Here is a 25,497-nt window from a genome sequence, read left to right on the forward strand (position 1 = left end):
AACTATCTCAATGAGTTACAACCTAGTTGTAGAGAGTGGATATAGAAATTTTTAAAAATATTATTAAGAAAAAAATGATGAAAAAGTCAGTCAACAAGTTCTACAGGCAACCTGTGAAGGGAGTAAGATCACTAAAGAAATTATGGGGTTGGCCAAAAGGTCCATTCGTTTTTTTCCATAAGATGGCTCTAGTAGCACTTAGTTGTCTTTAACTTCATTCTAAACAATTTTGTTAGGTTGTATGTGACAGCTGTCATATCAGCGTACATTTAAAAAAAGACTTATCAAAGTTGGTGAATTTTTGTGTAGCCATTTTAATATTGAAGATGGAAGAAAAAAGCAACACTTTCAGCATATTTTGCTTTATTATTTCAAGAAGGGTAATAACGCAACCGAAATGCAAAAAAAGATTTGTGCAATGTACGGAAAAGGTGCTGTGACTGATCAAATGTATCAAAAGTAGTTTGCGAAGTTTTGTGCTAGAGATTTCTCACTGGACGATGCTCCACGGTCAGGTAGACCAGTTGAAGTTGATAGCAATCCAATTGACACATTAATTGAGAACAATCAACGTTATACCATGCAGGAGGTAGCCGACAGACTCAAAAATATCCAAATCAAGTGCTGAAAAGCATTTGCACCAGCTTGGTTATGTTCATCACTTTGATGTTTGGGTTCCACAAAAGTTAAGTGAAAAAAACTTTCTTGACTGTCTTTCTGCATACAATTCTCTACTTAAACATCATGAAAACGTTCTGTTTTGAAAACAAATTGTGATGGGTGATGAAAAGTGGATACTGTACAATAATGTGGAATGGAACAGATCGCAGGGCAAGCGAAATGAACTGCCACCAACCACACCAAAGGCCAGTCTTCATCCAAAGAAGGTGATGTTGTATATATATGGTGGGATTGGAAGGGAGTCCTCTATCACGAGCTCCTTCTGGAAAACCAAACTATTAATTCCAACAAGTACTGCTCCCAGTTAGACCAACGGTAAGCAGCACTCCACAAAAAGTGTCCAGAATTAGTCAACAGAAAACACGTAACCTTCCATCAGGATAATGCAAGACCGCATGTTTCTTTGATGACCAGGCAAAAACTGTTATGGCTTGGCTGGGAAATTCTGATTCATCCGCCGTAGTCACCAGACGTTGCATCTTCGGGATTTCCATTTATTTAGGTCTTTACAAAATTCCCTTAATGGAAAAAATTTCAATTCCCTGGAAGGCTGTAAAAGGCACCTGGAACAGTTCTTTGCTCAAAAAGATAAAAAGTTTTGTGAAGATGGAATTATGAAGTTGCCTGAAAAATGGCAGAAGGTAGTGGAACAAAAGGGTGAATACATTGTTCAATAAAGTTCTTGGTGAAAATGAGTCTTTTATTTTTACTTAAAAAACTGAAGGCACTTTTTGGCCAACCCAATAAATAGTAGTAATGAGGCAGAAGGTGATTCAAAAGACACAAGCTATAAGCTGGGCTTTGAAAGAAAGAGAAGCATTTAAAAACACGGCGGAGAAAGCAGACTGGTGCCAGCTTCATGCTGTGCTACAACTACTGCAGATCTGTGAGTTTTATCTGGCAAACTCATGGTGGTTAAAAAAAGAGGTGTCCTATGAGAATTTTAAATAAGTCAGGTAACACATAAATTCCCAATTTTATATATTTCAGGCTAAATTTATTTTCATATAGCATAAAAACCTCAATAAACTAGAAACCAACTAACAAGCCTTCCAATCAATAATAGAAAATATATGAAATCCAGGTTCTTGTCAGGAACTAGAACTGAAAATTCTGTTATTCAATCCTTTTTTAAAACTTGTCTACAAAAATACACAAAGAGGCTTTTCTATGTGTGGTTCTGGGGGCCATGTAATCTATTTAATCCTTTAGACATTTCTAAATTGTATTCTATGATCAGGCTGATTAGACCTCTGCTGATTCACCCCACTCCTAAACTCACTAATAAATTGCTTTTTGCATCATGCTATTTGTTTACACTAAGGAATACTACAAGAAAAATCATAAAAAGCTCATTATTATGGTTCCTGGAAGAATGCTATCCGAATTCTGTCTCTCTTTATGTATATCAGGTTTCAGTAACATGAAAAGCAACATTTTTATCCAATGGATACTGTGAATCCTATAAATGATCCATTATCCCCCTTTGTTTTGGCCCCAAGGAAGTTCAGAACAATGTTTGTAGCCCTTTTCTAAAAAATGAACAAACTACATAGTTTGCATCTCCAGAAAAAAATGTTACTTCAGTTTATTATTCTATGTTTATTTTTTCGCTCATACGATTCTCTTACCTGTACTCTTGAATTTTTTTTTTAATTGCCTCACATCCCTTGTGGAATAACATGGGGTGCAAATAAATAATACAAAATCTAGAATTCACAACAATTAAACAGCATTGGGCACTGGAGGGGTGTTAACATTCTACTCTACTTTTAAGACAATAGGTAGAGGAACAAAAAAATTTGCAAAGAAGTTTTTTGTTTTTTTTTTAAAGTCCAGGATATCTGCCAGAATTAATACACATTCAAGCCAATCTTCTGTAATGCTGGTTATCTGTCTACAACACTATACAATAACTGAAACTCAGAACACTACACCCAGAGCACTAAAAGAGCCTATTAAATATTAGAATGCTTCAGGCTTTTTCTTCAAAAAATAGAAGTACACTAAGACATCGTTTTACATATATTTTAACTACCATGACCACCACCACATTTTCTAGTTAAAACTCTCAGAAAACCCAATTAAAGATAATACCTCATTATCCCAGGTAATCCAAGTAAATATGGACCTTCTCTAAGGTTCTATTCTGGGCCTCTCTGAAACTCAGTGGGCATATCTACCCTTACAGTTTCAATTTCTATGTGAATGATTCCAAAATCTCTATCCCACCTCAACTGGACACCTTGTCATAACCTCAATTAAAATGCTCAAAATGGAGCTTCACTGTCTTCCTCTTCTCCCTCACCCCATAAGTAACCCTTTCCAAAGATATCATTCTGTCCAATTCCAATTCCAAGTCATCTTTGTCCCTTCCTTCTCCTCACCTCTGGTATTCTATCTTATCAGGCTCAACCGTTTCTTCTTCTGAAGTATCTTTCTGGTTGGCATTTTCTTTTTCATTTGCACTTGTATGTTACTAGTTCAGGCCCTAATTATAAGTTGACACCTCTCCTCTCCTCAGACTTTCCATTTCACCCTCTATTTCACTGTCTCAGCATTGTTTTTTATCAAGTCATTTCCCTCAATCCTGCAGTAGGAGTTTCCTATAACCTATTATATCATCAAAGTGACATCTCTCAACCTGAACTTGCAGGGAAATCTGGGATCTGGCCCCACACTAAGTATCTCACATTTCCCATAACTATCCCTAAATCACCATTCACTACACCAGGCCAAGCAGGTTAATGCACCTACCATGCTAAGTCACAGTCTTTACTTTTTCTGCCTCCTCTCTACACCTGGAATTGTCCTCCTCTCTGCCTTAGCCAAATCTTACTAATTCTCCAGGACATGGCTCATGTCTCATCTCAGTAACAAAGCCCTCTCCTTATTATATCACATATGGACTTTGTTCTTATCTGATTTCCCACTGTATGCACAATCAGTATCAAATTGCTTGGGTTAATTGTTCTCTAATTGTTTCATGTGTATGCTCTCCCACTCGGTCTCATCTATTCCCATGGTTTTAATTATAAACTGTAAGCTGACTTCCAAATCTAAATCTCCACACTTGTCCTTCTCTTCACTAAATTTAAGACTTATACATCCAACTGCCTACCTGAAGTCCCGTTTGGATGTTTAAAGGACATCTCAAACGTAACAGTCCAAACAGAACTCTTGATTTTTACCACTGAAACACATATCCTCCAGTCTTGCTCATTTCAGTCCCATTATCCAAGTAATTATGGACATTGTTTAGGCCAAAAATCTAGAGGTAACTCTGATTATTCTCTTTCCCTCACATTCCACTTCAATCCATTAGGAAGATTTGTTGGTACTGCTCCCAAAATACAGCCCAAATCCAACCCCTTCTCATCCTTATCACTCTTATTCAAGTTATAAGCATCACCTCTACCTGAACTTCTCTAAGAGTCTCCTAAATGATCTCGCTGCTTCCACTTCTAGAGCCCATTCTTCATATAGCAGCCAGGATGATCTACTCAAAGCCAAAATTAGATTTTATATAACTCTCCAGCTTAAAACTCTCCAATGCCTTCCTATTACATTAAACTCAATCCAAACTCCTTATCATAGCCTAGAAGGCCCTACGTAACCTATCCCATTCCTACCTTTCTAACCTCACTTTCCACCACTCTATTAATTGTCCGTATTGCTTCATTGTCTTGGTTTTCTTTCCATCCCTTGATCTGTAGTGAAGGCTTTCTGCACTGGCTATCAGCTCTGCCTTGATCTTCATCCACCGCATTCTTAAGACTGCCGTCTTTCACATCTTTTAGGTCTCTGTTCAAATGTAACCCTCTCAGAGAGGTCCTTGACCACCATAAAGTCACTATTCCATTGCCCAGTTTTACTTTCTTTATATACAATAAATAGTGATGAGCACTATCCCCTCTCACTAGGATGTAAACTTCTTAAGTTCATTGAGGCAGATATCAGGTATGATTTTTTATATTTCCCATGACAGTTTTCCTGGGCATGTAAGAACACCAATAAATATCTAATGATCAATTATAAGATACAATATCTGTAATCTGCAAAACTATAAAATTTTCTAAAGCCACACATAAACACAGAGAAACTATAAAAAGGGGGATGACATGATGAATACTATTTAGTATAAGTTCAGAACCACATGATTCTTGACTTGAAAAGTTCTCCTAAACTAATCAAACACTAATTTCTATTTAGACCACTTAAATTTCATTAAAATGACAACCACTAAGCAAATGATTCTAATGGAGCAAACCAATGTCTTACTTAATGTTATAATGTCCAGTTTTCAGTGTACATCTATCAGGAAGCTGAGCCAGTTTTCTCGAGAGCATTTTAAAGTACTTTCTGCACTCTTGCATGCCTGTGCCTTGTTCATAGTCAGTAGAAGCAGAAAGTGGCAGTCCATCTCTGACACGAATGACTGAGGCAGATAAAATCATAGACATTTCAACTGACAGAGAAGACCTGAAACAAAACGAACAATTTGGGTTAGGTAAGAAATTAAAGCCAAAGCTGATAAACACAGTGCAAAAATGTGCAACTCACTAATAATCAAAGACATTAATTAAAGCAATGATCTATCATACTTTCCTTCACAAATTAGCTGTTAAAAAATACTTCTTTCTGGCATTTCCATAAGTATATGTGGGAGTACATATTGGAATAAAAACCATTCTCAAAACAATTTGTTGATATTCAACAAGAGTTTAAAAATATTTATGCCCTTTGACCACAATTTATTTACATAACCCTATCTTAAAGAAAATAATAAGAATTAGACAAGATTTTAAACAGAAAGACATTCTTCTCATAGAAATAACTGAAAACAACCTAAACGTTCAACAATAGGGGGATGGTTAAACAAATTATGGTACACCCCTATGATGGAATATGATGCAACTAAAAGTTATGTTTGTTAAAAATAATTTAGTAATGTGATAAAATGCTTATATGTTAGGTAGAAAAAAAGCAGGATCAAAACTGCATACGGGGCTTCCCTGGTGGCGCAGTGGTTGAGAGTCCGCCTGCCGATGCAGGGGGACACGGGTTCGTGCCCCGGTCCGGGAAGATCCCACATGCCGTGGAGCGGCTAGGCCCGTGAGCCATGGCCGTTGAGCCTGCGCGTCCGGAGCCTGTGCTCCACAATGGGAGAGGCCACAACAGTGAGAGGCCCACATACCACAAAAAAAAAATGCATATGTTGTTTTCCATAAAGACACAGAGGAGGAAGAAGGGAGGGATAAATAGAGAAATAGATATTGGAAGGAAACATGACAAAATTAGAATGCTTATCTCCAGGAAATAGTATTATGGGTGATTGTTATCATTTTATAATTTCCTAAATTTCTGTAATGTTCCACAATGAGCACATATTACTTTCCACAATGGGCACATATTACTTTTATAATCAGAACAAATGTTTTTATTTAAAATAAATTTTAAAGCTAAAGGAATACTACTTTTTTTTTTTTTTTTTTTTTGGCCATGCCATTAGGCACACAGGATCTTCCCCCACCAGGGATCAAAACTGTGCCTCCTGCATTGGGAGCACGGAGTCTTAACCACTGGACCGCTAGGGAAGTCCTAAAGGAATACTACTTTTAATGTTGTTCTCAATCTTTTTATCAGAAAGCAAATCATAATGACCTTTTTTTATTATATTCTAATCATGCTTTACAAAAATAGATAAAAGGACTGCACAGGCCTATGCAGTTCTGAAAGAAATCAGGTAAATAGCCAAACTTTGATAAAATACATACACACAGACACACACACAGTGGTCCCGTGTAAAAACCATTGGAATTTTGATTAGAAATGCAGATTTCTGGGTCCACCCTCCCCCAAAAAATTCTGATCCATTAACTATGGGGTGGGGCTTGAGAATTTTCCATTTTCAGCAAATTCCCTAAGTAATTACTATGCTTATTATCTAAGAGTCATACTTTGAAAAACACTGAATTAAAACATGTTCACAGTCTGAAACTAAGTGATAACTCTTTCCTGCCAGGCAGGAAAGAGCACAATGCCACTAAATACTTCTCCTTCACTAACAGGAGGCACAACTGGTAAAAAACTGAAAAATCTGGTAACAATTTCATAGGCTTTTTTCAAGATATTGTATCTCAGAAACTAAATTAATCCTTACCTGCCCAGCTCAGCTAGGTCAATATTATCTCACTCCAAAAATGAAAAACTTAGTAATACATCAAAAAAATGACAAAGAAAATCAACTGCTACCAGTTTTGGAAACCAGCAGTCCCTAGTTTTTGTTGCTATGTCAAGTTAAAATCTGAGTGCCCATTCATGATGGTAACTGACTGACATTAAAATCAATACAAATAATAAAGCTAATGCTTTAAATTTACTTCCCCCTTTTCCTCTGAGGAAAAGCTAGGTATTAATATGTCATTACCTTTTAATATTTTTCTCCTCCATTTATTTAAAAGGAAAAAAACCCAGCAGGAATTAAATTAGCCTTTACCATAATGGAAACTTCGAACAAAAGTTCCAACATGACATATCCAAACCATTTTTTTTCCTATTCAACCAGTTTCTTTTTTCTTCTAAAAGCAGTAGCAAAAGAAAGCAGAGATCCCTCAAGGGATATTGTCTATACTATAAATCTCTTTTAAAAATTGTTACCACATTTTTTTATTTATTAAACCACAACTGAACATTTAGCCTAAGTGTAAGATATTAGGAAAATGTCTTACTTCATACCCTTACAAAGTTATGATTTAAATATAAAACTTTGTCTTTCCAGAAGTATACTGCAACACAATGACCACTCTGGGAATTAACATGAGAGCAGGGTTGTGTCTTGTAGTTTCCAAACATCCATGTTCTTAGTAGTATTTAAAAGCAGACTGCCTTCTTTATGCCTGATCTTTCTAGGATCCCAACAGAAATATTAGGAATAATCTTTATTATAGGGTGCCAACTTTCATATAATCGTCAAAGTTACTCTTTTTTATGACTTAAAACACAGAAAGATATGATTCATACTTCCTAAAACATATACTGAAAAAAGAATAACAACCTGGTTAAGTTCCATTCATTTAACAAATATTTATTGAGTACATACTGTATGTCAGGGGCTATTTCAGACATTAGGAATAGATAGTTCCTACCACCGAGAAGCATTGGACCAGAATTAAAGAAATTCAGATGGAAAGAGCAAATACAACACAAGCTATGTTGCCCACCGCTTTAACTGGAAAACTATAGTTAGACAAACTTGCCTTTCAGATATTCCTATTACACACTTTTAGGCTTGTCATGGAAAGCACAACACAGCAGTGATATTCCCTTCCTAAATTCTTGAAAGGTTTTCAGAGAATTGTTTGTATTTATCAGTAGATAGGATTTTTCTGAGGAGAAAAAATTAAATCTCTTCCTTCCAGAGTCATTTAACCTAGCATCCAAACCAGTGAACTAACAGGGATGACTGTCCAATGAACAATGTGAGGCTTGACTACTTTGCAGATAGACTTCAATCACCTTAGGATAAGCAATCTCTCTTTTATCAACTCAATAAATATACCCCCCTTTTTTTCTTTTTACCTCAAATTCTCAATACAGTTCCTTAAAAAAACAAACACACACTCCAATCTTATCTGGACTGTGGTAGTAGAACAAGGAATCTGTCAACATCAAGGCCAAGCTAGGGTTAGGATACCCTTAGAGAGTAGGCAAGGTGGTGGCTGGAAAAACCAAGGAAGAGCCAGTAGGAATTGAGGAAAGGAAGAGGTCAAAACACTTGCATGGGAAGATTCAAGAGCAGTAGTAGTTTTATTGGGGCCACAGATACATTTTTAGGCCACTGGTCCATTTTCCCTCACCTTTAACAGAAAAAAATATAACATATGCCTTTAGACAGCAGCAGAAAACTCACAGGGAAATCTGAGTGCTGGCTTATATATTCTTTGCCCAATAGCAACTGCTAGAGGGAAGAGCCCAAAGCAGATTCTAGGTAGGTCTGGGTAAACATTTACGTAAAGGCTGAGGAAAATAAACTTCCACAACACCAAACACCTATAGCAGTGGTTACCAGCCTTTTAGACCCAAGATAACAAGATGCTGACCTGTCTTCTTCAGAACCTTGTGGGGTGATGACTGTAGACCCAAGGTTCCAGGAAGGTAATCTCTCAAAAAGTAATAAACAAAACCCAACATATAAGTACATTTTATATCTACTTTCCAGCAAGATGCTTTCATAAATGCCTCTTTTAAGATAAAAACCATTTCATAATAGGTTAATCATTCATATTTTATTTTAGTCCATTATTTCCCAAACTTCAGTCACCCAAGTACCATTTTCAGAAGTCTTACCATATCTGCATCTCACCTGTACTATTTTTTACCTAATACAGGTCTTTCAATTGATTTATTTTTTTGCCCTATGCTTAGTAATAGTATCTGTGAAATCAGTTTTAAGGTGTTAGGTCCTTCTCCTAATTTAAATTAAAATATATAAAGAACTTTTGTTTCATTCAAATGTGTGTGTAAATTTTTGGAGAATGTTTGTTTAAGTTCATCTGCTTATCATTCAAATTATATTACCTATCTGATGTTACCAAAGTTTGGGAAATACTACCTTGGTACATACTATTTTATAAAAGTGCTAGCTGAGATCTGGGACTTGGGGTTACTTGTGGAGAAAGCTACACTAATTGTGATGCACAGGGTTGGGGCAAGATTGAGTGAAAAGGGAAGGATTTTATAGAGCCACAGGTTAGCAGGAAGGCACTTGGGAGACAGAGCTTGAAAAGAGAGGGAAAGGGTACCAAGAACAACCAGAGTTTATTTTGCAGCTTGGCCTGTGCTCCCCATCTTACCAGCAGCCTTTGGTATTCCTGTTACAGGTGCTTGTACTGCACAGTATGTATAAGACCTCGAGTTCCAGAGTAGATTATACCTACATCTACGAAGAGGGCCTCCAACACATACACAAATACATCAATCATTTGTGTAACACCTCACAGTTCACAAAGAGTGAGGTAGGTAAAACCTCCATTTTACAGATGAGGAAACTGAGGTGCCCTTTCTCAATGTCCCACTGCTAATATATGACAGTGCTTAAACCTAAGTCTCTTGTATCTCTACATCACTGTGCTCCTCCTATAACCAACAAGGGGCAAGAACCCAGTGATACAGAAACTATCTAGCTACTCATTTTGAAATAATAATAACAATTTTAAACAACAGCTTATGTTTTCTTTAAGAGGCAGTATAGTATTATAGATAACAGGATGAACTCTAGAACCAGATTGCCTTGGTTCAAAAACTGGCTCCAGGGGCTTCCCTGGTGGCGCAGTGGGTGAGAGTCCGCCTGCCGATGCAGGGGACACGGGTTCGTTCTCCGGTCTGGGAAGATCCCACATACCGCGGAGCGGCTGGGTCCGTGCGCCATGGCCGCTGAGCCTGCGCATCTGGAGCCTGTGCTCCGCAACGGGAGAGGCCACAGCAGTGAGAAGCCCGCGTACCGCCAAAAAAAACAAAAAAACAAAAAAAACAAAAAAACTGGCTCCACCATGTAGTAACTGTGTAAACTTGGGCAAGCTTTGTCTTTTTATGCTCAATATCCTCATCTGTCAATTGTGGCTACGAACAGTATCTATCTCATAGGGTTATTTTTAAAATGCTAATGGTATCTACCTCATAGGAACATATAAGGAACCTGAAACATCGCCTTGCAGACTGAAAGTGCAATATTAAGTGTTTGCTATTATTATTTATTGACTGCCCTCTATTTACCAGACACTTTATACACATTACCTCATTTAAGCCTTCCAATAATCTGTGAGGTAGGTATTATCAGTTCCACTTTACCTTTGAGGAAATTCAAGCCCAGAAAAGTAATTTATTCAATCCCTAAACTATCAAGTGACAGATTTACAGTCAAGCCTAATTCTAACCACCCTATGAGACACTGCCTCTCAACATATTCAAGCTTCTTACTCAACTACATGGACTGGAAGGTCACAGGCACCCCTCTGAAAAGACCTAGGCTCTGTTCACACACCAGTATAAAATATACTTAGATTTTTAAGAACAGTCATACACACACACACACACACACACGCACACACACAAAGGCACTAAACTGATCATGGTTCTCAACATAGGAAATGCCCAGATATCCCTTAAGTTAGGGCATGGTCACAGATGTCATATTCAGATACTGAACTACAACCTTCATACACCAGAAACTGTAGGTACTGTTTAAGGTATTGCTTAATTCCTTATTATCTTAGAACGTGAGCAAATGCCAGTAACCCAAAATGTGATTCAGAGTTTCAAAAAGTGGCTGTTCCACCTGTTAGCTGAGATCCCAACATCTCCCGCCTGGTCGCTGACACTTTGGCCCTGACCTTTGCCTTGGCTGAAGAGGCATAGGAGGAACTGGATCTCAAGCTCTCCCACTGCCTCAGGTGGATGATCCAGGAAACTAAATAGGAGGAAAAGCCAAAGCTGTTTTCACTTTCAGAGAGATTTAAGCCAGCTGGGGCTCAGCCTCCTATTTCGAAACCTTCTTCCACCTGTCGAGCTAATTGCTCAGGTCTCCTTTACGCCACATCGTTCACAAAGTGTCATTAACAGGGCCTTAAGAGGTTTCCGTGAACCAACGGGGCAAAATTCTGGGTTCAGTGCTCATTCAACCCCACAAAAGGCAAAGTAACCCTACCTAAAAAATAGGAAGTACCACGTCAAGCTCTCTAGGCCACCTAAACAGCCTAGGAGGATCACCGTGTTTCTGACACCTGGGCGCCAGGAAATGCTGCCCCACCGCTGGCAGCCCAGAGCGACTGTCCTCCTCCTCGGGCCCCCTATAACCACCCTATGAGTTGCCCCATATCCGGGCAGGTCAGCCGAAGGGCAACCGCCGTTCGCGCGGCCCACAGACCCCTCAAGTCGTAGGAGACGAAGTCCCCGCAATCCCACCCCTCCAAAGCTCCGCGACTCCGACGACTCCCCGCTCCCGCCCCCACGCCACGAGCTTAGTTCCCGCCCGGGGTAGGGAGGTCTGTAGTCCCGAGGGCGAGGGTCGGGGGCCGTGGCGGGGGACGAGAAGAGCGAGGGAAGCGGCCAGCCAGGGGTTCGAACGACACGGAGAAGGGACGAACGAGGACTGGGAGGGGCCGAGCCATACCTGTCTAGCCAGAAACCGCCGCTACGAGTGACGCGGCCCGCAGTGCATTGTGGGGCCGGGGAGTGGCTGTTCTGCCGGGCAGCACCATGTGAGACGTGGCTGGCGCCCGGCGGGATCAAGCCCCGCCCCCGTTCCCTTGGCTAGTCCAGGCCAATCCGGTTCTGGAGGAAAGACACACCGACTCGCCCCCTCCAAGGGAGTTGGCAGCTTTTCCCTCTTGTACGTCAAGAGAGTGCAAAATCCTCGGGTGACAGATTATGCTGTCCTTCACACATAAGGCTGATCTCTCCCGCCTGCCGCCTGTATCTGGAGGCAGTTTGTTTCTTACGCGGCCCTACAGCAAACACTTACCGAACAAGCAGGGGGAAAAGCTCCCTCTGAATAAACAAGAAGACCTGCCCCACCTACCACTACACACTGGGAGGCACCTATCCTTGGCAAAGAAATGCCAGATGCAGAAATTCCTGCAGCCGCTTCCAGCTTTTGCATCGGTCAGGCGTTATTAAACAAGGACTTACTGACTGCATACTATGTGCCAAGCACAGTGTTAGGCAATGGGTTACAGGAGTGAACATAACACTCGATGGATCTAAAGTGTGATAGGAGCAAGAGATGTTAAAGCATAAATTATTACATAATTATACATCGTAATCAGTTCTACGAAGGAAAATTAGTGGATGCGATGATAGATTAATCAGGACTATCACGGAAGAACTCTCTGAAGAAGTGCCTTTTAAGCTCCAGGCATATGAAAGAGCCTTAAAGAATGTTGCAGGCCAAGGGAACATTATGTTTGAGGTTGTTGGGGCATGAAAGAAATTGATGTGTTCTAGGAACTGAAAGGAAGTCAGTGTGGTTGAGGTGTAGGGAGCAACTTGAGCTGAGATGAGGAAGAGAGGCCAGACTATGCAGGCTCTTACTGGCCACATTATAGATTTTGGACTGTATTTTGGAATGTATCTTAAGGTCAATGGGTAGCTAATAGAGTGTTAAGTAGGATCAGATTTACATATTTAAAGGGTCATTTAAGCTGTTTGTGGGGAATAGTTTGGAAGAGGACAGGAGGGCTTGCTGGAAGTCCAGTCTGGAGACAGTTACATTAGTCAAGGCCAGAGATGATGGTGGCTTCAACTAAGGTAATGACAGTAGAGACAGAAAGATTTGGATAATTTTGAGACATATATAAATCAGAGGTTGAATCCAAGGGACTTAATAATGGATTAGTTTGCCAAGAAGGATAAAGAAAATACGGGAATTAAGGATGAGTCCATTAGTAACTAGATGAATTAAGCCAACCTAGAAGGAGGAGAAAATGGTTTTGTATATGTTAAGTTTGAGATGCTTATAAATGGAGGTGTCAAACAGATTTGGATGTGTAAGTCTGGACTAATTATATAAATTTGGTGGGTTTTGGAGTGGGTTAACCCAGCAATTACACTCGTAGGTATATATGCAACAGCAATGTATTCATATGTTTGCTACAAGACATATATAAGAATGTTCATAGGATAAATAAATTTTAGACTATCCACATAGTGGACTAGTTTTCAGGAAAGAGAATGAACAATCAACAAGTACATGCAAAACATGAATGAATCTCACAATCATAAAATCGACTGGTATAAGCCAGACACAAAAATTGTCTATTACTTGATTCCACTTATATAATGTTCAAAAACATACAAAAGTAATATATGGTAATATAAATCAGACTATTGGTTACCCTTAGGTAGTATTAATGTTTGGAAAGGGCCCCTAGGGGGCTTATGGAGTTTTAATAATGTTTGATCTGGGTGTTAATTACATGTGTGTTCAATTAATGAAAATTAATCAAGTTGGGAATTCCCTGGCTATCCAGTGGTTAAGACTCCATGCTTCTACTGCAGAGGGCACAGGTCCAATCCCTGGTAAGGGAACGAAGATCCCACATGCCTCACAGGGCAGACAAAAAAAAAAGAAAAGGAAAAAAAAGAAAAGAAAATTCAACAAATTGTACACTTAAGATATATGCAATTTTTCAGTATGCATTTTATTATTCAGTAGAAAGTTTACATTTTAAAAATGTTATGGTGATCCAGCCGTGAATAAATAACTGGTCCCAAACTAACATTCCTACCACAAACAATAGAAAACTGAACCAAATCTATGAAACAAGTGTCTTCAGACATTGGACAATAGGCACAGTAGAACTGTGATCCAGGAAAGAAGAAAAACAATTAAGGTGAGCCCAAAGTTTTCCCCAGATTTCTTTCTGGCGGTATTTGCCAAAGCACAAGATAGAGGAAAGCTAAGCAGAATACAGTACTCTCACTGACTGAAGAGAGAGAAATTGGAAATATGAGAGATGGAGGCAACTGAAATTTGCAGGACAGAGAACCAGATTAAGAGCTCCAGAAATATGCATGAGTCTCCTTGAATCTTAGGTGTAGGTTTAATGAAACCCCAGGAGGCTGGTTAAATAACAACTACTGTGGGAACTGTAAGCTGAACAACTGCTAGATCTTAAATAAAGTTTGGAAACATTCAAGTTCTGACCAGCTGGAATGGAAAAACCCTATTAAACAGATGGGGAATTTGGTAAAAAGACCTCAGAAAGGCCACACTTTAGAGATAAGGCTAAACTAGCCCAAGAGTAAAGGCTATTCTAGATTCACTCAAACAAAGCCAAAAAAAGCTTATCTGCAAGTAAATTAACTGCTTCCTTGAATGAAACTTAACAGTCTTTTTTTTTTTTTTTTTTTTTTTGCGGTACGTGGGCCTCCCACAGCAGTGGCCTCTCCCTTTGCGGAGCAACAGGCTCCAGATACGCAGGCTCAGCAGCCATGGCTCACAGGCCCAGCCGCTCCAAGGCATGTGGGATCCTCCCGGACCGGGGCACGAACCCGTATCCCCTGCATCGGCAGGCAGACTCCCAACTACTGCGCCACCAGGGAAGCCCAAAACTTAACAGTCTTTAAAGAGAAAATCCAGGCACTAAACAATGTAACACCCACAATGTCCAGTATCCAATTAAAATTATTATATATGTGAAGAAGCAGGAAAGTGTGAACTATGAACAAGAAAAAAATTAGTCAATGGACACAGAAATGACAGTGATGATGAAATTATCAGAGGACTTAAAGCAGCTGTTAAAAATGTGGTCAAGAATTTAAAGGAAAACGTAAATATAATGAAAAAAATGAAAACTATAAAAATAACCAAACAGAACTTCTAGGGCAGAAAAATACAATATCCGAAATGAAAACTTCATTGGATGGGCTTAAAAGCAGCTTAGACACTACAGAAAAAAGATCTGAGAATGAGGAAACAGTACAAAAGAAATACCTACACCAAAGCACAAGTAGAAGAAAAGTTGAAAAGAAAATGAACAGAGGAATTCCCTGGCAGTCCAGTGGTTAGGATTCTGTGCTTCCACTGCAGGGAGCACGGATTTGATCCCTGGTCGGGGACCTAAGATCCGACAAGCATGCAGTGTGGCAAAAAAAAAAAAAGAAAGAAAGAAAATGAACAGAGCCTTAGTGACCTGAAGGACAATACTAAGTTACATATCACCTGTATAAACAGAGACCCAGAAAGAGAGGCGTGATGATTTTTAAATATTTGAAGAAATAATAGCCAAAACTTTTCTAAATTTAATGAAAAATATAAATCTACAGAGCCAAGAAATAAAACCAAGCCCAAACAGGATAAACACAAAGAATCCTCAACACGGCACATTACACAAAAACTGCTGAAAACCAATAATTAAAAGAAAATACTAGAAACAACCAGAGAAAAATCCACATTGTATACAGAGAACAAAGACAAGAAGTACTGCTGACTCCACATCAGAAAGAAAGCCAGAATTTAATGAAGTAAAATCTGAAGGAAAAAGCTCTGTCAATCTAGAACTTTATATCCAGCAAAAATTCTTTCAAAGTATGAAGGTGAAATAAAGGCAAACAACAGCAAGATATACCTTCCTTTCAAGTAAACATGCAATATTCACTAAGCTACACCATATTCTGGGCCATGAAAATAATTTTTAAAATATTATGTGGAGTAAAAGAAACCAGACACTGAAAAGTACATTCTCTATTTTTCCATTTAAATAAAAGTCTAAACAAGTAAAACTAATCTGTAGTGGAAAAGAAAATCATAAAAATGGTTGCCTCTAGTGGTTGGATTGACTAGAAAGGGGCATGAGGGACATTTTTAGGGTGGTGATAATGTTGTGTCATCTTGATAGGGGTTTGGGTTTCACAGGTGTGTCAATTTTTCAGAACTCTTTAAATGGTACACTTAAGATTTTTACACTTCATTGTATGTAAATTTTACCTCAAAAGAAAAAAGTGTCATACAAATAGTAAAGTCTAATTAGCAATTCTGAAACTATTTCTGTGTTTTCTGGGTTTGAGCAAAGAAGTCAATACACTGAGAATGATGTAAGACAGGTTTCTCAAGTCAGGGAAGAGATTTAAAAATAAGGAGTTATCTGAAAATAAGAGAGCAAAATGCCACTTCCAATAAAAGGGACCAGAAATCTTTGGAAAAAAAGGTTGACCTCAGGCCTGGGGCAGAGAAAGAACAATAGGAGCCTGGGCCATCTTATGCCAGAAAGCAAAGATGTGCCAAAGAATGACAGAGATGTATCCAAAGGACATAAGAGCTAGCTTGAAGGAATTCCCACTGATCCAATCTGCGACAATATCACAGTATCAAACTAAACAATAATTGTAATTTTTTATAACCCCCCCTTGAATGGAATAAAAATGAGTGAAACAAATAATTCATGAGCCCATACTGATATAAATTTAAAAGATAGATAGATAAATAGGTAGATAGATAAATATAAATAGATAGATGAGGAGGAAAAGCTTTTCCTTAAGGTAGAATGCCAAGTAATAAATGCAGGAAGAACGATGGACTTAGAAAATTATTAATGGATGCCAATGCCAACATAACTAGACAAAAGTATAATGAGGGTCAAGGTATTTATATATTCTCAAAATATCTCCCCAAATTGCCTAATAAACAAAGGGAAAATCAGGAACTTTACAGTGGAGAAGCCTGGCAGACACCACCAACTCACCAAGGTTAATATCGCTATTTTAGAACAAACTGACTAGGACTTCCCTGGTGGTGCAGTGGTTAAGAATCCGCCTGCCAATGCAAAGGACACGGGTTCGAGCCCTGGTCCGGGAAGATCCCACATGCCGCGGAACAACTAAGCCCGTGCGCCACAAATACTGAGCCCGTGCTCTAGAACCCGCGAGCCACAACTACTGAAGCCTGAGCTCCACAAGAAAAACAACCTCAAGGAGAAGCCTGTGCACTGCAACAAACAGTAGCCCCCGCTCGCCGCAACTAGAGAAAGTCCACGCGAAGCAATGGAAGACCCAATGCAGCCCAAAATAAATAAACAAATAAATAAATAGAACAAACTGACTTTATGTGTTTCCTAATGTGATGCACTGAAAAGGACACTGTCACAGACTGAGTTCTCTGGAGGCAGATTTGGAGTGCAAAATGTGTATGAGTGATTAACACCTATGAAGGGAAATGGAGTGGAAACAGGATTGAGAAGAGCTCAAACTGCAATTCAGACCTGACAAAGCTTTCCCTGATCCAGTGGGCGCTCTGAAGTGAGTATTGCCTCTCAGAGTGTCCTATGTGAGACAAAATGACCAGTCTTTTATAGTCCCACCTCATTCAGTGACCAGATGCAGGCTGCCCTGGGAAGGGTGTAACCCCAGATGAGGCAGTACTCTGCAGCTGATATGGACCCTGAAGGGTCTTCACGCATTGAAGCTGGGCAGCAATTTCTTCACTGGCAGGGTGGGGGATGGGAGGGGAGGTCTAGGCAGCTTAGCTCCATGTCTACCACAGCCAATGCCTGTGTTGCTTAGACCCACTTCTCCAGGAATATGGTGGACCTCTTCCGGAGGGAAAACTTAGAGGAAGGAAGGGAGGGAGATGAGCTACAGTTGATGCCATTGGTCTCAAGGCTACCATTGATGTAATCATCATCCCCCTCCATCACTATCCATTCTAATTGCCCTCATCTTCAATTTCCAATTCAGCTGGCCTCAGTGCCTTATCAGTGGCATGACCCAGACTCTCATCCCCTGGTCAACATGCCCTGCTCCAGCTGTGGTTACTGTTCCTGATTTTTTACAGTCACAATTGGGCAGGGGATTGAGGCTCCCAAGTGGGTCATCTGCATTCCACATGTGCTCCTCCCTGCCCCAATTGGGTAAAAGCAGCTCAACCTCTTCCTGATTCTCCATAACCCCTGGCAAGACAGTGACCCTCTTCTTGCCTGGTCGCTGGACACAGGAGTCCAAAGTGCTCAGGCAGCAGCCATAGCTCATAATCCAATGGGATTCTTGTATCACCTGCCAAACGTGTGGCACTTTTGGAGACCAGGAACTCAAACCCCTCAGAGCCCACGGTTGTGGAGACAAGAAATATGAAGTCCCTCTATTAGTCTTTAAGAGTCATAGTAAGAGATGCCAATCTGCTTCTACCCCTTGGTACCAAGACTCATGTATTTGTCCTACTAGGGATACAAGGAATCATGATACTGGTGATCAAGAATCATGAGTTTTTTGGGCTTCCCTGGTGGTGCAGTGGTTGAGAGTCCGCCTGCCGATGCACGGGACACAGGTTCGTGCCCCAGTGCGGGAAGATCCCACATGCCGCGGAGAGGCTGGGCCCGTGAGCCGTGGCCGCTGAGCCTGCACGTCCGGAGCCTGTGCTCTGCAACGGGAGAGGCCACAACAGTGAGAGGCCCGCGTACCGCAAAAAAAAAAAAAAAAAAAAAAAACAAGGATACTAATTTCCCAGACTCTTGTTTTGAATGTTTGCCTGTTTGGATCCAAAAGTCCAAAAATCTTTTTGATGTTCTATGTTTATAAAAAATAGACTCTTACGCCATACTTTCCGGATAGGTATATTACCATAATCTTCCAGGTGGAGACTCAGAGCACGAAGTGTAGTATTTAGAGTCATAAAATGATTCAGTGGCAGACATGCATCTCAAGTTCATCATTCCATCTTATTTTTCAATTACATGCCCCACATTTTCCTTCTTCAGTTCACTCCCCATCAGTCTCGTTTGCAGGAATAAAGAGGCAGTTAGTATTCATAGGTTTTATTCAAATACATAAATATGTAAGTTCATGAGAGAATGAAACGATCGCACATAAGCTATAAATTATTTCTTGTTCCTGTTTACGTATAGTGTTTTAATTACTGTATACTTCTTGGCTAAAGGGAAAAATGACTTAGAAATAATTTTCACTCCAACCAAAATTCAGTAAGAAATATGTTTTAGTACAGCGGTGCTTGCTCAGAGAGAGAGACCTCAATGTGACATTGCTGCTGAGGTTTAAGAAAAAAATAAGCTGCAAGGAAAGAACTTTAAACTTTTATTACAGGAGAGGGTTTTAGGTGGGGGAAGTTCTCAAAATCTAAAATACGGTTTCCCTAACTGCTATAAATACATCTGTCATTTCTTCACCGCCCCCATATGGCAGTGACCTTGTAGGATAGACGGAGTGGAGGGAAAAGCCTATTTCAGAAATGAGGAGTTGCCTGTGTGCTATAGTAATCCCTCCTTTTTAACCGTTTCCTGGGGACTAGGAAATGTTCTATAAACACTGATAATATGATTAAAAATAACTATTACCATTTCTTTATTTTGTGTTAATTCCTTTGCACCCATCTCATTTAGTTTTTCTAGCAAACCTGTGCCTTGAATATTGTAATTATTATTATTTTACAGGAGTAAGTCTCAGAAAACTTGGCCAAGGTCCCACAGTTAGTGAATGTAAGAGCCAGGATTCAAATCCAGGCTTGCTGACTCACATGCTGGTTCTTTTCACTGTGATGCTTTGCTGCCACTTGCAGCTGGTAGTTCTGTAACAGGGAAGACAGACCAGCTATGCTAGGCCTGTCATCTTAGGACACTTCACATGTCTTAGGGATCCAGCCATGTCAGGGTTTGCCTCTCAGCTCTGCAAGTTCAGAAAGCCAATGTAATCTATGTGTTGGTTTATCCTGGAGTGGAGTAAACCACTGGGCCATGAGCATCCCAAGAGAAGAAATCTAAGATCACGCAAGGGGAGTGTGAATACACTCAAAATCTGCAGGTCTGTGGAGGGAAGAGGAGGCAAGGACCAGGGAAGCCACGGAGACTGCAGACAGGGATATAAAAGCAGGACAAGAGATGTCCAGTCCATGCCAGGGATCATAGCAGTCTATCGGGAGCCACATAATGTAGTGGATAAGCTTTTCCAGTGGCCAGACAATTGGCAGCCAGGGGCAGAAAGGCCTATGGGAGCCTTGGCTTCTCTCACTTGGGGAGAAGGCAGCCTGTGCAAGTCTGGAAGCCTGCTGTGAGTTAAAGGCAAACTGAGCTGAGGATACAGGAGCAGAAGGCAGGCACAGCTCTTTGAGGTGCATTGATTGACCCAGCTAGGAAACCCTACTAGAGACTAAGTTGTAGGTTACTCTCAACTTTCCCTTTCAGCTTAAGTTTTGGACTCATATTTCTGGAAGGATTAGTCTGTCAATTACATGATTCATTCCCACTTAGCCACAGCTGATTGGACCATGTGACCAAAGGAGCTAGCTAGCAATCACTCTCTGAATTTGACCTAATAAACACAAAGAATGGGTTGGTCGGATGCCACGTGCATGGAGCTAGCTGCAAGGTCTTTTAGAGGGTGGGCCAGAGAGTCTATGAAGTACCACAGGGGAGCAGACATTTAGAACATAACAAAGGAAGCCCAAGAGAAGTGAACAAGACTATATCTCCTCAGAGAGAGATGGGGCAGGTAACTCATTTTATGGTTCCCAATGGGGATAGGTTATTTCTTGCAATTAAGTCTCTGTCAAGGCACTTTTCCTTTTGGGCACTCTATCTCCCAGGGACCAAAATACTAGCAGCCACCCATGACAGCCCTGTCCTCTTGGGGCAGTGTGATGGCTAATGTTATGTGTCAACTTAGTTAGGCCACAGTGTTTGGTGGTTGATCAAACATTATTCTGTGATGGTGTTTTTTGCATGAGATTTACATTTAAATCTGTGGGCTTTGAGAAAAGCAGGTGTCCTCCATGATGTGGGTGGGCCTCATCCAGTTACTGGAAGGTTTAAATAGAACAAAGACTGACCTTCTCTGAGCAAAAAGGAATTCTGCCAGCAGACAGTCTTCAGACTTGAACTACAGAATTGGCTCTTTCTTGGGTCTCCAGCCTGCCAGCCCACCTTAAAGATATATCTTTATCTATCTATCTATCTATCTGTCTATCTATCCATCCATCCACCAATCTATCTCTCCTATTGGTTCTGTATCTCTGGACAACCCTAGGTAACACAGGCAGTGATGGATAACCACTGCTAGATTCCCTTTTTAGTCTGTATGAGTTAGGGGTATTACTTCTAACATCTTGGGCTCATAGAAAAGAGCACTTGAAACCACAAAATAGGATATGTTACAAAAACTCCCTTCCCTTATATATTAAGCCTCATTAGGTTCCATATTAGAGAGTGACTTACCTGACCTTGCCTTCAGATTCCAGCTTAGCTCAGTGTTTCTAACAGTGGGAATATATAAATTCACCAGGATATTGCTTGTCATACTTTAACACCAGCAATAAGAAGTATTGATTCTGGACCTATATTCTTCAGCACCATCACAAATCTCCATAACCTCTAACCACACACAAATGTCATTTATACCTGCAGGTGCCAGAGAAGAGATGCTAATTTGAAAACTTTTATTGGCTATCATTTGTTTGAGGATGATGAACTGAATCACAAATCAAGCTAAAGGTGTGTTTCACTCTTCATGAGTATACAAAATTGTTGGAAAGGTGTGGGGAGGGTGAGCTGATCTGAACTTTTAGGTCAGTCAGTTATATATACTCTATTTTGAAACATTATTGGCTTTGTTATTTTGAAACATTATTTCCTAATTTCAATCAACCAATAACTGTTTTGAAGGGAAGATGGACCAGCAGATGGACAGTATTTATTAAAATTATATTGTGAGCCTTGTGGCAAATGACAGTGATATTATTTAGACTACAAGAATGCCTATGGGGGCTTCCCTGGTGGCGCAGTGGTTGAGAGTCCGCCTGCCGATGAAGGGGACATGGGTTCGTGCCCTGGTCCGGGAGGATCCCACATGCCACGGAGCGGCTGGGCCCGTGAGCCATGGCCGCTGAGCCTGCGCGTCCGGAGCCTGTGCTCTGCAACGGGAGAGGCCACAATAGTGAGAGGCCCGCATACCGCAAAAAAAAAAAAAAAAAAAAAAAAAAAGGAATGCCTATGTTTTAATAAGATAAAATTAGTATTAGTAATAATTATTATTCCATATATTTCAAGCTAAAAGGCAACTTATAAATAATCCAAAGGTTAAAGGAAAAATTATAACATAAATTATGACCATTAAAATTGTACAACAATGAAAACACTCCTTATGAAAACTTGAGTGAGGCAGTCAAATAGAACTAGAAGAAATACTATACTGTCTGATGGTTTACGCTGGGAAAAAAAAGAGGGGTGGTAAGTTAATGAGCAAAGCGTTCAATTCAAGAAGTAAGAAAAAGGGTAATAGAATGAACACCAAAAAAATGGAAGGAAGAAAAAAATTAAGACAAAACCAGAAATTACTGAAAATAGTAAACATACAATAGAATGATCAACAAAACCAAAACAGATTCTTTGAAAGGCAAATAAAAGACAGAACTCTTGCCATCCTGTTCAAAGAGGAAAACAGAATAAGAAAAATCACAAATGAATATTGTCATAAATGAATTAATGGAAAGGGTGGAATATAAACCCAATATAGATTTCAAAACACATTGGGGAATAATACAAATTAATATCCTATCAATAATCCTGAAAACACCCTTGAAATGGAAAATTTTTCAGAAAAAAATACCAAGATTGTCTAGAGAAGGAACATAAATCCTAGATAGACCAATAACTAATTTCAAAAATTGTGTCAATAATCAAAAATTGACCCCCCCAAGGCATGGGGCCTAGATTTTTTAACTTTTTATTTTGAAATAATCATGGATTACAGAAAAGTTGTAAAAGTAGTACAGAGAGTTCCTGCATAATCTTCACTCACCTTCCCCTACTGCTAACAAATTACATCACTACAGTATAATTATCAAAACACAGAATTTAACATTGGTGCAATAACTAAAAAACTGTAGACTTACAGAGAATTTTACATTTTCCTACAAATGTCTTTCTGTCTTGGGATTCAATCTAGCATCCCACATTACATTTAGTAACCCTATCTCCTTAGTCTCCTCCATCTGTGACATTTCCTCAATCTTTTCTTGTTTTTCATGACATTGATACTTTTGAAAAATAACAGCAAGTTATTTTGTAAAATGTCCCTCTCTTTTCTTGATCAGATTGAGCTTATGCATTTTGGGCAAGTATATCCCAGAAGTCATGTTGTGTCTTTCTCAGTCTACCATACACTGAGGGGTACGTGATGTCAATACGTCTTATTAGTGGTGACTTACTACTGCTGCTGGGACAGTTCTGGCCCTTGAGGCCTTCTTGTTGGCTGCAGGACATGGCATTCATCACTTTCCTTTGCTCTGGGAAGAAGGAAGCCTTGTGGTTGCGGGAATGCCTATCTCCAGGCTCTGCCAGGACCAGAGTTCTTCCTTGTCCTAACCCTCCTTCCATGTGTGACGTGCACACCCAAGCCTCAGTTTCTTCTCAGGATCAGGCCCATGACAGTCATGCACGCCTGAGCTTCAGCATCCCCACCGCCCATAAAGACAGCTCTAGTTTCTACTGGGCCTGGCTTGGTGCAGAAGCTGACACTGACTTGGCTTTTTGAAAGGCATCTTCTTGCCTCCTGCCTTTTTCCCTGGAATAAAGCCACTGTAAAAAGTGCTCCAACCTTTCCCCCAATTTTCTTTCTGCAGGAATCTGTTCATTCTGTGCCAGGAGTTGTGGGGTCTTGCTTACAAGAATCTCTGTTCTGACCTGGGCATGTTGGCTCTTCCTTCTGGCTGGGGAGGTCCTCAATTCTGCCTGCCCTCCTCCTTGCTCCCCTGTATTAGATCTCTTAGAGTCCTCTCACTATTCCATTGGGGATAAACAATTGTTTTGGCTTTTCACTGGGGCCAGAAGCTCAGAAACAGTGTTCCCACTGTCCCAGGCAGCTCTCTGTGGCCTCCATAGGACACCCAGTTCCTGAGAAGCTGCTGTGTCCCCACTGGGCACACTCTGGCCAGTGAGATCTGAGAAGCCAAACTGACCAAGAGGCAGACCTGGGACTGGTTCTGTGACTTCATCTCAAATGAGCTTCAAATCACCAGCAAGCTGCTCTGTAAGGCATGACAACAGCATTCCTTATGGTGGAGGGCATTCCTGGGTATAAATACCCCGATACCCATTTTCCTTTAGGGAGTTTCCCAGTTCACTGGATCCAGGGACATCTCCTGATTGTAGCTGAGGAGCTCATCCTTCATCATTTTCTTGGAGTCTTTGACCCTTGAAGGAATTCCTAAATTAATTTCTCACATTGTTTTCCTAATGTGGAAATCAGCATAGAGGAGCCCACCTTCTTAGGCAATTGACCTTGAGGGGTCAATGTCTGAGATTCTGGGGACAGAAAAGGCCAAGCCACAAACAGGGATTCCATGGAGATGAGCTCTGTGGGACAATATTCAGTGGGATTGTATTAGAGTTAAAGTGATGTGTCAATGTATTGAGTCAGATTGAATCAGAGTTAAAGTGATGTGTATTGGGGGCCAGAAGACAGGGAAGGGCCCAGTGACAGAAAGTGAGGTCTAATTGGTGACGAAGATTTCAGGTCTGAGCATGCCCCAAGGAGAAAGAAGAAAAGGCAAATGATGGGGGTGGAAGACTACCTGTTAAGAATGTGGGATCCAGGGCATCCCTGGTGGCGCAGTGGTTGAGAGTCCGCCTGCCGGTGCAGGGGATGCGGGTTCGTGCCCTGGTCTGGGAGGATCCCACATGCCATGGAGCGGCTGGGCCCGTGAGCCATGGCCGCTGGGCCTGCACATCCGGAGCCTGTGCTCTGCAACGGGAGAGGCCACGGCAGTGAGAGGCCCACATACCGCAAAAAAAAAAAAAAAAAAAAAAGAATGTGGGATCCACCCACTCCTGGGTATATATCCGGAGAAAAACATGGTTCGAAAGGTTGCATGCACCCCAGTGTTCACTGCAGCACTGTTTACAATAGCCAAGACATGGACGCAACCTAAACGTCCATTGACAGAGGAATGGATAAAGATGTGGTATATATATATACAATGGAATATATATATACAATGGAATATTACTCAGCCATTAAAAAGAATGAAATAATGCCATTTGCAGCAACGTGGATGGACCTGGAGATTATCGTACTAAGTGAAGTAAGTCAGACAGAGGAAGACAAATATCATATGATATCACTCATATGTGGAATCTAAAAAAATGATACAAATAAACTTATTTACAAAACAGAAACAGACTCACAGACTTAGAGAATGAACTTATGGTTACCAGAGGGGAAGGGTTGTGGGGAGGGATAGATTGGGAGTTTGGGATTGACATGTACACAGTTCTATATTTAAAATAGATAACCAACAATGACCTACTTTATAGCACA

At 40.4% G+C, this 25,497-nt stretch overlaps 1 protein-coding gene across 3 annotated transcripts in view; it reads right to left on the reverse strand.

Moving 5' to 3' along the window:
* The window catches only part of SEC22A (SEC22 homolog A, vesicle trafficking protein), a 110,712-nt gene that overhangs the window by 63,573 nt on the left and 21,642 nt on the right, over positions 1–25,497 (reverse strand). Inside the window, exons 1-2 of one of the 3 annotated variants that reach the window (XM_082624902.1) lie at positions 11,852–11,918; positions 4,963–5,163 (exon numbers count right to left, since the gene is read on the reverse strand). In XM_082624902.1, the coding sequence (XP_082481028.1) occupies positions 4,963–5,144 (182 nt within the window). In that variant the 5' untranslated portion in view covers positions 5,145–5,163; positions 11,852–11,918. Of the gene's footprint in view, positions 1–4,962; positions 5,164–11,017; positions 11,134–11,851; positions 11,919–25,497 lie in introns of those variants that run through there. The other 2 variants (XM_082624904.1, XM_082624903.1) reach the window with 2 other exon arrangements.

Source organism: Mesoplodon mirus, assembly GCF_964341445.2.
Source record: "Mesoplodon mirus genome assembly, chromosome: 6".
Lineage (NCBI taxonomy): Eukaryota > Metazoa > Chordata > Mammalia > Artiodactyla > Ziphiidae > Mesoplodon > Mesoplodon mirus.